This window comes from Gorilla gorilla, chromosome 1 (genome assembly GCF_029281585.2).
Source record: "Gorilla gorilla gorilla isolate KB3781 chromosome 1, NHGRI_mGorGor1-v2.1_pri, whole genome shotgun sequence".
NCBI lineage: Eukaryota > Metazoa > Chordata > Mammalia > Primates > Hominidae > Gorilla > Gorilla gorilla.
Genome location: NC_073224.2, coordinates 213,110,770 through 213,123,945, shown reverse-complemented (window position 1 = coordinate 213,123,945; position 13,176 = coordinate 213,110,770). Strand labels below are relative to the sequence as shown.

At 52.5% G+C, this 13,176-nt stretch overlaps 1 protein-coding gene across 5 annotated transcripts in view; it reads left to right on the top strand.

Moving 5' to 3' along the window:
- The first annotated feature begins 233 nt into the window (after nucleotides 1–233).
- ZDHHC18 (zDHHC palmitoyltransferase 18) overlaps nucleotides 234–13,176 on the top strand; it is a 33,458-nt gene continuing 20,515 nt past the window's right edge. For 2 of the 5 annotated variants that reach the window (XM_055388963.2, XM_063701383.1), the window contains exons 1-2: nucleotides 237–703; nucleotides 6,006–6,166. In XM_055388963.2, the coding sequence (XP_055244938.1) occupies nucleotides 363–703; nucleotides 6,006–6,166 (502 nt within the window). In that variant the 5' untranslated portion in view covers nucleotides 237–362. Of the gene's footprint in view, nucleotides 704–6,005; nucleotides 6,167–13,176 lie in introns of all 5 variants that reach the window. The other 3 variants (XM_063701381.1, XM_055388959.2, XM_031003586.3) reach the window with 3 other exon arrangements.

The following is a 13,176-nucleotide window of genomic DNA, read 5'->3' as shown; positions in this document are numbered from 1 at the left end:
GGCTTGCTTGCAGAACAGAAAGAGCCCTCGAGTGCGCGTCTGCTGGCCTCCTCTTTGTGCAGAAGGGAAAAGGGAGACTGGGAGCGCCGGGGACCTGCGGGGCCCCGCCGCGGGTCAGGGCTGGGCCTCCGGCCAAGCGCCATCCCGGGCCCAGGCGGAGGGGGCGCTGCGGCGGGAGGCCGCGGCGGGCGGTGGCGGCGGGCCGTGGCGGCGGGCCGGGGGCGGAGCAATGGCGGGGCCGCCCCAGTGAGTGAGCGAGCGAGCGCCGCGCGCGCCGCCGCTGCCACCTCCGCTGCTCGGCCCGGTCCCGGAGCGGCCTGGCCGGCCCGCGGGGCGCGGAGCCGAGGCCCGCGGCCGGCTGCATGAAGGACTGCGAGTACCAGCAGATCAGCCCCGGGGCCGCCCCGCTGCCCGCCTCCCCGGGGGCGCGCCGTCCCGGCCCCGCCGCGTCCCCGACTCCGGGCCCCGGGCCCGCGCCGCCCGCCGCCCCCGCCCCCGCCCCCGCCCCGCCGCGCTGGAGCAGCAGCGGCAGCGGCAGCGGGAGCGGGAGCCTCGGCCGCCGCCCACGGCGCAAGTGGGAGGTGTTCCCAGGTCGCAATCGCTTCTACTGCGGCGGCCGCCTCATGCTGGCCGGCCACGGCGGCGTCTTCGCGCTCACGCTGCTGCTTATCCTCACCACCACCGGCCTCTTCTTCGTCTTTGAGTGAGTTCCGCTGCCGCGGCGCCCCCTCCCAGCCCCCTGCCGCGCACCCCACCTTCCCAATCCCTGCTGGGCACTCCGTGCCTTCCCCTGCGTCTCCCTGGTCCTCATCCTCCCCGCCCCTTTGGGATCCTCCTCGGGCCTCTTGTCTGCCCCCCTGGCCCCTGCGCACCCCCATCACCGCCAGATGCCCCATCCTCCTTGGTCCATTTGGGTACCCCATCCGCGCTGGTGCCCTCCACCCTCCCAGCCGCTCCATTCTCCCTGACCCCACCCTGGCACCTGTCTGCCTGCCACTGCCAGGAACACCAGCCTCCATGCCCCTCCACGGCCCCCATCCTCGCTGCCCTCTCAGAACCTGCCCCAGGGCTTCTTGGACAGGCCCCTCCTGCTCACTCATACCTGGACCATCTCTTGCCAACCCCCCAAGTTCTTTCTGACCCTTGTATCCCTTCCTGACCACTTCTAGATCTTGTGTGTCCTTTGGCTGTGCACACCCACCATAAACATCCTAGTCATCCTCGCTGCCCTCTCCGGGTCCCTCCAGGGTCCCCTCCTTTTCTCTAGTCTCAGACACCAACCCCGCTTTTGCTTCCCCTCAGCCACGCACACCCTAGGCCCCAAGGCATCTTTTCTCAAAATCTTTGGGCCTCTCGGGCCCCCTTTCCTTCTCCAGCACCTTCCTTAGGTTCTCCAGAGCTTCCTGTCCTTCCCTCAGATCCCGCCCGCCTCCACCCAGCCGGCTCCCAGGCCCCTGGCCCCCCTCCTGACCACCTGGCTTGCTTTCCCTGCTCAACATTCTGGAACGTCCCTCTGGCCTGTTCCACATCAGCAACAGCTGCAGTGCCTTGTTGTTTTTCAGGAAAGACTCCGGAGTGCTTTCGCGTGACAGGTCATATTTGCCCCCCTAGGTTTTTGTCCTCTTCATATCCCCCAGTGACCCAGGATTGGCCCACACATAATCTCCATTTTATGGATGGAGGGTCATATATTTGTATTAGAAGTTTTCCACCCACCTCTGAGCCACCTGCACTGTGATTCCTTGCACACACACTCACACGCCCACCCACCCACCCTTGCTTCATAAGCCCTGCTGTCCCCTCCCAACTCCCCATCCTTTGTGGTTGTCCCTCTTAATTATACAGTGTAGTTAAGAACTCTAACAGACCTGGTTCAAATCCCAGCTCCACCACCCACTAATTGCGTGACCTCAGGGCAGTCACTTCACCCCCTCAGTGCTCCAGTTTCCTCATCAGTAAAATGGGATTTATAATAGTACCCACCCCGTAAGGTTGTCCTGAGGGTGGCATGAGGTCACACATGCAAGCTTTTAGCCCAGTAACAAGCACACAATGTTGGCTGCTATTAGTACTTGTGTTGTCTTTATCAAAAAACACTTCCCAAGGGCATGTGGCCATGGTAAGGCTATCATAGAGACACCCGCCCCCAGGTACCCTTTCTAGCTGCCAGATCATGTATCTGCAACTTTGGGTTTCCCCTTGAAGCAAGGTGAAGACTTCCTATAAATTAGCTTCTCCTTTTACCCTTTAACCACACACTCTGCCCTTTTTTTTGAGTAGGGTGGATAAAAAGTTCAGGGATGATTTACAAGCAGAAGCTTTGGGGGGCCCAGAGCTCAGCTCTGGGCTGAGTTTCAGATCCACTTCCCTGGGCTGGCCACATGAGTGTTTTGGAAATGCCTTTTCTAGTATCCCCTGGGCTGCCCTCTCAGTCCCCACACCCAGGGCTGCAGCCGAGGCAGGAGGAAGCAGTACTTGCCGTGGTTGACCCACATGACCCTGCAGTGTGATATCTGGCCTAACTTCTGAACTAGAAGCAGGACCTTCTCTGGGTTGACCGGGTATCTTCACTGGTGACTGTTTTGTCCCCAGCGAGGGAGAAAGCAAGGACTTCTGGGTTTGGGGAGAGCTCGTGAACCATGTTGCAGTTTGTCCCTGCTTGTCCTCATTGGGGGCTGGTAGATTGGCAGAAGAGTTTGGGTTTGGGCCGAGAGCTCACCTGGGTCTGGACTGGATGCTCCTCATTGCTCTGGGAAAAGGTAAGGTGCTCACTAAGCCTTTCCTGCTATGAATGGCTTTGCTTCTTTGTTTGGCTTGGTGGATTGTTGCACAGGCCTCCAGCAGGGCTCCCAACTTCTGCCTTACTTCTCGCCCCCACACAACGGCCAGAGTGCCCTTTTGATTCTAACTCAGGCCTGAATTCTCCCTGGCCTCTGCGCCCTGCTGTCTTCTGTCCCCCGTCTTCCCTCCAGGCATGTCATCCTCCGTGCACACTCCTACCTCTGGGCCAGTGCTTGGAATCCCCTTCCTGCAGGTGGCCTCATGGCTCATTCTCTCACATTAGGCCTCCCCTGTCCATCCGCACAGCATAGCAAACCACTCCCCTCCAGCACCTCTCTTCTCCCCTCATTTATCGCTCTCTGAAGCATTTGCCACCACCTGACATATTATGGTATACTTGTTAGTTTCTGGTCTTTGCCCATGAGAGCAGGACATTCTCCTCTGTTGCACCCTTAGTGCCTAGAACTCGCACCTGGTATGCAGTAGGTGCTCAATACTTATTGAATGAATGAATTGACAGTGTATTTGAATTAATTGACAGTGTATTTGCTGGGAGGCTGGAAACCCTAGTTCTGTCATTGGCTGGCTAGATGACCTTGAACCTAGCTGTGGGCCTGGGAGAGCTGTTAGCCTCTGGCAAATCAGGAGGCTAGGACTTGGTGGTTCCTGCAGGCTCTACAAGTCTTAGATTTCAAGTCTTCTCTGTCCCCCCACACAAGTCTGATTGCATATGAACTGGATTCATTACCGTGTGGGTGACACTGAGCGCCCACTGGTTCTGTTTGAGGGTCAGACCCAGAAACCATTGAGATGTATGGAGCAGAGCGTGGCCCACTGGGAGCCCTTGGCCTTGGCAGTCTGCTCCTCAGGGGAAGGGCTTCTCTGAAGGCCAGAGCATCTGATGACGGAGACTTCAGAAGCAGCATGCAGGTGCCCACAGGTGTGTGCCTACTGTGCCACTCCTGGAAGCTTGGTTGATCTCAGGCCTCCCAGGGCCCCGTCATCTCCTTACCTGATCAGGTGCTACTCTGGCTATGGGGTGATGGTTAAAAGTATGAACCTCAAAGTCAGACCTGGCTTGGGTCCCACTTTAGCACTCGTGAGCCACGTGACCTTGGGCAGATTACTTAAGCTCTCTGAGCTCTAGTTTCTTCATCTGTAAAGTGGGGAGCATAACTTCACAGGGTCCCAGTGAGGATTTGATGAGAAAGTACACAGGAACTGCTTAGCCTGGTACCTGGCCCATCCAGGTACAGTAGTACAGTAACTATCTGTACATAGTACAGTAACTATCTGTACATAGTACAGTAACTATCTGTACATAGTACAGTAACTATCTGTACTTTGGATGTTGCTAACAGTAGTTTATTAATTAGGGCAGTGTCTGGCACATAGTAAGCCTTCAAAAGATGGTAGCTATTTTTCTGTCCCCTGGCAGCAGTTATTTACCGGGTACGTCCTTGGTGCCAGGTGCTGTGCAGTGTGCTGGAAATATAAAGCTGAACAGGAAAACATAGTCTATACCCACAGAGGAGCTTATTTTTTTATGTTTGTTTGTTGTTGTTGTTGTTGTTGTTGTTGAGATAGAGTTTTGCTCTTGTTGCCTAGGCTGGAGTGCAATGGCACAATCTTGGCTCACTGCAACTTCTGCTTCCTGGGTTCAAGTGATTCTCCTGTCTCAGCCTCCTGAGTAGCTGGGATTACAGGCACATGCTACCACACCCTGCTAATTTTTCTGTTTTTATTAGAGATGGGGTTTCATCTTATTGGTCAGGCTGGTCTCGAACTCCTGACCTCAGGTATCCGCCCACCTCAGCCTCCCAAAGTGCTGGGATTACAGGCGTGAGCCACTGCGCCTGGCCAAGCTTATGTTTTAATGAGAGAAAAATAGCCATCACATAGACAAGTAGCTGAAATCGATACTAAATGTTATACAGGAAAGAAAGAGCATTGAAGTTCACTGTGTACAGAGTTGTCAAGGTAGGTCCTTCTGAGGAGGGAAGAGGAATCTGAGAAAAGGAACAGCAAGTGCAAAGGCCCTGAGGTAGGAGAGAGCCAGGCTTGTTATAGGAACTGTCATGAGGCTATTGTGATGGGAGGAGCAGGAGCAAGAGGAGAGTTTTGTAGAATGAGGCTGAAGTCCTCAGTAGGGCCCAGATCATGCCTGGCCTAGAAGGCCATGGTAGGGAGTTTGGATTGTATTCAAACTATATGGAAAGCAATTGGGAGGTTTTAAGCAGGGAAATGACATGATCTGATTGACATTTCCAAAAGTGGCTCTGGCTTCTGGGTGGACAGTGAGGTGACAACAGAGAAGATTGGCCATAGAGAGAGAGCCCTGATAGCTTCACTATCATGAAGCCATTCTCCCACCAGTGTCCAGAACTTCTAGAATGTTCTAGCCCTAAGATGGAGGAGGGAGCTTGAAGAGGGCTGTGGTAGGCAGCCTGCCTGGGGGACAGAGGCATGACCATTCAGCAGGCACAGGCTATTCTCTGAGGCAGCCAGGGTCAGGGGGCCTGAAAGCACTGCCTTGGGGATACCTTCCTCCCTTGGGTCACAGTGACAGTGGCTGGACCATGCAGTTCCCCCAGCCCTCTACTCATTCTTCAGGTTAGAGCTTAGGATTGTCTCCTTCAGGTTGCCTTTCCTGACTGTGCTACTGCGTTCCCCTCCCCGACTAGAGCACACATCACCCTGTGTGGCAATTCCCTGTTTACATGTCTTGTTTTCCCCACTAGACCATAAGCCACAAGGGGGAGGGACTCTTGTCTTATCCGTCATCATTATTCCTGCTGCTTATTGAAGGTGTTGCCTGCCACAGAGAAGACCTCAGTAAATATTTGTGGACTGAGTGAGTGAATGAATGAGTGAATGAACACTGCAGGATGGTTTGTCTCAGGTGACAGTCCACTAGTGTCTACCTGAAGCTCTGTGTGTAGAGGGATTCTCTGGATGCAGAGGTTAGGAGTGCTGGGATCTATTGGACACATCTGCCATGTGCTCTGGAGGAAAGTATATCACAAGGATCAATTAGTGATATCTGTTCCCGGTACTTATTGGGGAGTGGCTGCACTCATCAAGGAGCTGTGCCTCTGCATCAGAGCAAGGCTGTATTCAAGATTTTGGTGGTGTTTGTTGGAATGACAGCGCCCGCCAGGTGCTGTAGCCCTGTGCCGCAGGGAGCCCTTGGGGTGTCTGCTGATCTCCATCTCTCGTTCTAGCTGTCCCTACCTGGCTCGCAAGCTGACCCTTGCCATCCCCATCATCGCTGCCATCCTCTTCTTCTTCGTCATGAGCTGCCTGCTGCAGACAAGCTTCACCGACCCTGGGATCCTGCCCCGGGCCACTGTCTGTGAAGCAGCCGCCCTGGAGAAACAGATCGGTGAGGTTTCTACTCCCAGCTGAAGCTGGGTCTCCATAGCTCCACATTCCCTGACTTGGGAGGAGGCCTGGTTTTCTCTTCCAAAACTATACTAGGAACTGGGGATGCAGTTGTGAGCAAGGCAGGCTGGAGCTGACACTGGCACAGAGGGAGACAGATGATCAACAAGTGAGCAAATAAGTAAGCAAGAAATGCTGGCCAGCCAGCAAAGGCCCCGATGGCAGCCAGCGTGGAGCTGAGTAGTTCCTGGGGGCTAGGCACTGTTTTAAGCTCTTTATATGCATGATCTTATTTAATCCCCCAGTAATCCTATGAGGTAGGTACTGTTGTTATTCTTCTTTTACTGATTAATTAAATCAAGGCAAAAGAGGGTCCAAGATCACAAAGTAAGTAGAAGAGCTGAGATGAGACCTCAGTCTAGAGCACCTGCTCTTAAACATTCATATACACTTATTCATTCACTCATCAAACATTTATTGACCACCTACTATGTGCCAGGCACTTTTCTAGATGTGATACAGCAGTGAACAAAACTGACAATAATCCCTGTCCTCATGGAGCTTGACAGTTGATGAGGAGGAAAGAGACAATAAATAACAAATAATTAAATATCTAGGATATCAGACAGAGAAGAAAGGAGGGAAGGAGGATGAAGGCTACAGGGAGGGTGTGTGATTTTGCATAGGGTGGCCAGGGAACATCTTGTGAAGGAGGTGACATCTGAGCAAAGAAGCACCGGCCTGAACAGATGAGGGCTTGACGGTGGGGTTATCTAGGGAAGAGCCCAGTAGGTGTTGGGGAGTGGGCTAGTTTAGGTTAGGTGGTCAGGGGAGACCTCTAGGAGGAGGCGGCACTGGAGATGAGTGTGGTAGAAATACGGGGATCTGGGAAAAGTAAGGCCAAAGCCCAGAGTGGCAAACAGCCTGGGTGTGTGTGAGGAACGGCAGTGGCTGGAAAGACCCTCTGCTCCCAGGCAGCCCAGGTGGCCCTTGATTCCTTTCAGACTGCTGTGTGGGTTCCGGGGTGGCGGGGTACTGGGCCAGGTCCCTAATCTCAGCTTGCTGCACCCCAGCTCCTTCCTGCTGAGAAGTGACATGGCTACTTGCACACCTCGGGGGTTTCCGGTCCGTGGTTAGCTCCTTCCCCTAACAGCATGGTGTTCACACAGGCTTTTAAACACCCAGCTGGCCCTGAAGACATCTAGTGGCCTGTAAATGTCAGAGCCCTGCTGCATCCATCGCTAGAAATCATTTCACTAATACTCTGTGCAGCAGGGAGGGAGGGAGGGCGAGCAGCTGGAGAGGATGTTCTCTGGGCTCTGTCTGCTCTTTGTCTCATTCCTCTGCCCAGCCCCATCCTCAGCCACGCCTGCGAGGGCCACCTCCTCTCACCTACATCCAGCGTCCTTCCCCTTCAAACTCTGGGTCCCTGGCCACTCCTTCAGGATCCCACGGTCTGACCTGGGCTGGCCCACCTGGCAGCTGGGGAGGCCCAGCTGTGCCCCGTTCTTCCTCCCCTTCAGGTCAGGGCTAATCATGAGGCAGGATTATTGTCCAGCTCAGCCGGACCCAGAGGTCTGGCTGCCTGGAATCCTCGGCCTCCTGTGAGCTGCGTGGATCACAGTGACAGCAGTAATCCCCTTCTTGGAAACAGCGTGGCCGTGTGCTGAGTGCTTTCCATCTATTATCCCCACAAATCTTCACAACAGCCCAGTGAGGGCGACCCTGTTAACCAGTTGTACTGATGGAGAAACTGAGGCAGGTGATCACAGGGCCAGGATAAAGAAGCAGAGACAGAGTGTGTGCCTTTCACTCCCAAACCCCTTGCTTTCTCTTCTGAGATGGCAGCAGGGACACATCTCCTTCATCCTCTGTCTCCACTTGTTTCCTGTGCTCTGGGAAGCCTTCTTGACCCCAGTTGGGCCAGGCCTTCCATTACACATTCCCAGAGCACCTTCTCCTTCCTTCTCTGAACCTGTGCTGAAACGGTGGTCATTACAAAATTATCCTTTCTGCTGGCCTGTGAGGGCATGGAATTCCAGCATCTTGTTCACCTTGTCGCCATGTAGAAGGCTCAGTGATGTTGGCTAAATGAGTAAATGAATGACTGAAGAATAGGTGAGCTTCTGTGAAGGCCCTCCTTGCTCTGTCAGGGTGACAGGTGAGGAAACAGTCAGGACATCTCCCAGTGGGCATCATGGGTTTGTTCATTTGTGTGTTAATTCTATATGCTGACCCCTGACAGCAGAGTGAAGGTGGGTGGGGGCCAACAATGAATCTGATAGGAGCTTACTCTCATGGGTTCCAGACAAGTTGGCCCCAGATGGGAGCCCTGACCAGCCACTGCCAGTGAGATCAGGCTTTAGAAGAGGGTCAGAGGAGTCAGGAGCATCTTCTGCGTGGGGGACTGGAGAAGCTTCCTGGAGAAGTGATGCTTGAGCTAAGTCTTTCAGTTTGGGTGGAATTCAAGCACAGGAGCTGTGCGGAGGCAGCCCTTCAGGCAGACAAAGCTGAGGGAAGAGAGTGGCAGAGGGAAGGAGGAGGGATGGGAACGGGCCACTGAGCAGGCCATGTTGGCTAGAATATGAGGAGCACTTCAGATAGTTAGGGATATTAGAGATATTCCAGTTGGAAGGATGGGGTGGAATCAATCTTGTAGGGCGCTGAATGTCCCTAAGACTTTTCTTTGCGAACAGGTGCAAAGTGCAAAAGTGGCATTTTGGAGGCCTTTGAATTCTCAAACTTGAATAGAAGCCAAATTTTTGGGTGTGACCAGGAGACTTCTAACTAATTAAAGTAAAACATATTTCCCAGGGCTGGCACAGTGGCTCACGCCTGTAATCCCAACACTTTGGGAGGCCGAGGTGGGCGGATCACAAGGTCAGGAGATTGAGACCATCCTGGCCAACATGGTGAAACCCTGTCTCTAGTAAAAATACAAAAATTAGCTGGGCATGGTGGCGTGTGCCTGTAATCCCAGCTACTCAGGAGGCTGAGGCAGGATAATCGCTTGAACCAGGGAGTTGGAGGTTGCAGTGAGCCAAGATTGCGCCATTGCACTCCAGCCTGGCGACAGAGCAAGACTCCGTCTCAAAAAACAAAAAAAACAAAAAACATATTTCCCCGAAAATGATCAGGACTAAGATCACTGAACCTTTTCCAGAAGGTTGGGAGCTGTCTCTGAGGCAGGTGGTGCTGTTCATGTGAGCATGAACTGATTACCTGGTCCTAGGCTCATGTAGACAGTGTGGGCTTTTCCCTTTGGCACCCCAGCCCAGCAACTCCAGCCCGACAGGTCTGGCCCAGGGCTCCTGCCCTGTGGGGACAGTCTGAGGTAGAGTGACCAGCTCCTCCCAGTTTACCCAGGACCACCTGGAAAGTCTCCTGTCTTAGGAAACCACTCAATCCCAGGAAAATCAGGGCACTCGGTCACCCTCATCTGAGATCCTGTCTTGCCGGCTGGTGGGCTGTGCAGCTGGCTCACCCTGCAGGTTCTAGGCAGTTGGGAAGAGCAATATTGCTCCCAGAAGCTCCTGGTCTGATGGGAGGTGATAGAGACATCCAAATACAAGTGACAGATGCTCACTTAGACCCTGTTACAGTTCACATGACGGACGCAGAGGCTGCGTCTCTCTCCACTGCCATACACCAGCTCCCAGACCCCATCTCCTTTGTCTCCAGGACGTCTCTGCCCGCTTCCCCTGGACAGACCTGCCTCGTGTTCCACCTGAACTGGCTCAGGGCTCTGCAGAACAGGCCCTGACTGGGCCTTTCCCTTCAATTGTAGTTATCTCTCCAAGATCCCAAATTTGCTCTCCCCACCCCTGCCCTGTCCCCCCACAAACCCCACAGAATTTGGGTGACTCTCTAGTGCCCTCAGCATATCGGTGATACGAGTCCAGCCTTTGTGATTTTTCCTTCTGCATCCCGCCTTGTACCTTCATTTCTTTTTTTTTTTTTTGAGACGGAGTTTTGCTCCGTTGCCCAGGCTGGAGTGCAGTGGCACAATCTCAGCTCACTGCAACCTCTGCCTCCCGGGTTCACGCCATTCTCCTGCCTCAGCCTCCCGAGTAGCTGGGACTACAGGCACCTGCTACCACGCCCAGCTAATTTTTCGTATTTTTAGTAGAGACGGGGTTTCACTGTGTTAGCCAGGATGGTCTCGATCTCCTGACCTTGTGATCCACCCGTCTCAGCCTCCCAAAGTGCTGGGATTACAGGCATGAGCCACCGCATCTGGCTGTACCTTCATTTCTTTAGTATTTTCCTCCTAAATGGCTCATCTTTAAATATGTATGTATAATATATATATTTCATATACATTAAATATATATTAAATGCAGCTGGGCGCAGTGGCTCATGCCTGTAATCCCAGCACATTGGGAGGCCGAAGCAGGTGGATCACAAGGTCAGGAGATCAAGACCATCCTGGCTAACAAGGTGAAGCCCCATCTCTACTAAAAAAAATACAAAAAAAATTAGCTGAGTGTGGTGGCGGCCGCCTGTAGTCCCAGCTACTCAGGAGGCTGAGGCAGGAGAATGGTGTGAACCTGGGAGGCGGAGCTTGCAGTGAGCCGAGATGGCGCCACTGCACTCCAGCCTGGGCGACAGAGTGAGACTCTGTCTCAAAAAAAAAAAAAAAAAAAAAAAAAATATATATATATATATATATAAAATATACATTTATATATTTACTACATATGTATAATATATAACATATTTAATATGTATAATATATTTAACATATTTAATATGTATAATATACATTTTACATCTATATTTAATATGCTTATTATGTATTTAGCATATTTAATATGTATAATATATTTAACATATTTAATATATATATTATTTATTTATTTATTTATTTTTTGAGACAGAGTCTCGCTCTGTCACCCAGGCTGGAGTGCAATGGTGTGATCTCAGCGTACTGCAGCCTCCACCTCCTGGGTTCAAGCGACTCTCCTGCCTCAGCCTCCCAAGTAGCTGCGATTACAGGCATGCACCACCATGCCTGGCTAATTTTTGTATCTTTAGTAGAGATGGGGTTTCACCATGTTGGCCAGGCTGGTCTTGAACTTCTGACCTCAGGTGATCCACCTGCCTCAGCCTCCCAAAGTGCTGGGATTACAGGCATGATCCACCGTGCCCAGCCCCTCTTCTATCTTCTTGAAAACTCACTCATGAGATTAAGGCAAGCTGCAGTCTACTCCAGCCACCGCTCTTCTCCTACTGGTCCCTGGCACCCCCAGCCACGCTGTGCACTGGATGCCTCAGTGCATTTGTTTGTGCTTGTGCTGTCCCCGCCTGCCGTGGTGAGCCAGAGTGCTCATTCTTTCTGATCCAGCTTTGCTGTTACTTCTTTTGTTGCTTGCTTTTTTTTTTTTTTAAGACAGGGTTTTGCTCTTGTTGCCCAGGCTGGAGTGCAGTGGTGAGATCTCGGCTCACCACAACCTCTGCCTCTCGGGTTCAAGCGATTCTCCTGCCTCAGCCTCCCGAGTAGCTGGGATTATGGGCATGCACCACCATGCACCCTAATTTTGTATTTTTAGTAGAGACGGGGTTTCTCCATGTTGGTCAGGCTGATCTCAAACTCCCGACCTCTGGTGATCCGCCCGCCTCGGCCTCCCAAAGTGCTGGAATTACAGGTGTGAGCCACTGTGCCTGGCCCCTTGCTTTCTTTTTAAATTATTTTTTGTAGAAACAGGGTCTTGCTGTGTTGCCCAGGCTGGTCTCTCAAACTCCTGGACTCAAGCAGTCCTCCAGCCTTACCCTCCCAAAGTGTTGGGATTACAGTCATGAGCCACTGCACTTGGCCTGTTGCTTTCTTGAATGCTGCTTCCTGCCTCCACCCCACATATTTCCCTCTGTGTTCTTGAGGCATTGAGTATAGACACCAGTAATGTCATTAATTGAATAGCTATTTAGGTCAGATCTTGATATTATGTTATTTCTGATTTGTGTAAAATTTTACAAGGTTGATGTCATCATTACCCATTCTACAGGTGAGGAAAGTGAGGCTTAGAGATTGACCAGCTTCTTAAGTTTACAGGCTAACAACTGGCCATGCCAGGGTTCAAAATAAGATTAGGCAGGCCCAGAGTCACCACACAGAGGCACTGCCTTGTAGGAGGACTGTAATTATCCACTTCTGTCTGACTCTGCCCTCAGGCGGGCTCTTCCTGTATCCACAGGCCTAGCACTAAGCCTGGTATGTGGTGAAGGCTCCATGAACCCCAGAGATGGACAGAAGTGGTCTGGGAGGGTTATGGTGACCTAGCATTCGAGGCCTGGGAGCTGTGGCTGACCTTGAGCTGGCCTTAGAGGCGGGGAGACTGCAGTCCTGCAGGTGTTTCCTCTGCAGGTGACAACAGTGGAAGGGTAGAGGGCAGTCAGGGCCTTCTCAGCAGCCCGCAGCCAGCCCTGGGGAACTTCCACAGCCCCAGCCTTTCAGGCTCTGACCGCAGAAGGCCTGCCTGCTCCTCTCCGAGAGCTGTCTTAGGGTGGGGAAATTCCTTTGCCCTCACAGCCATTCAGTGATGAGTAGCCTTGCTTTTCGTCTCATTTTCACATCCTCAGAGCTTTGGTTTCTGCCTGGAAGGCAGCAGGAGGGCCTTGCTAGCATAAGGGCACCTTTTTACTTGGGAAGAGCCTGGCATAGCAGAAACAGCCCTGGAGTAGATCTTAGATTCCCTGAGGGCAGGGATAGCATCACTTATCATCACTCCCTTCTTTCTTCTTTTCTACGACAAATATTTTTTGAACATCCACAGTATGTCAGGCAGGCACAGGGTGAACAAAACCAATATCTTTGACTCATTTCTATGAATTTGCCCCTTACCTTCCCTGCCACCCCCAGGCCTTGTACAATAACTTGCACATAGTAGGTGCTCATGTGTGAAAGAGTGAACAAATGAGTGCCCTGGAAGACAAGGGTCCTAGTTTCAGCCCCACCTTCTATTATTGGAGTGAACTCGCTTTCCCATCTGTAACTCACAGGCACAGATCCCC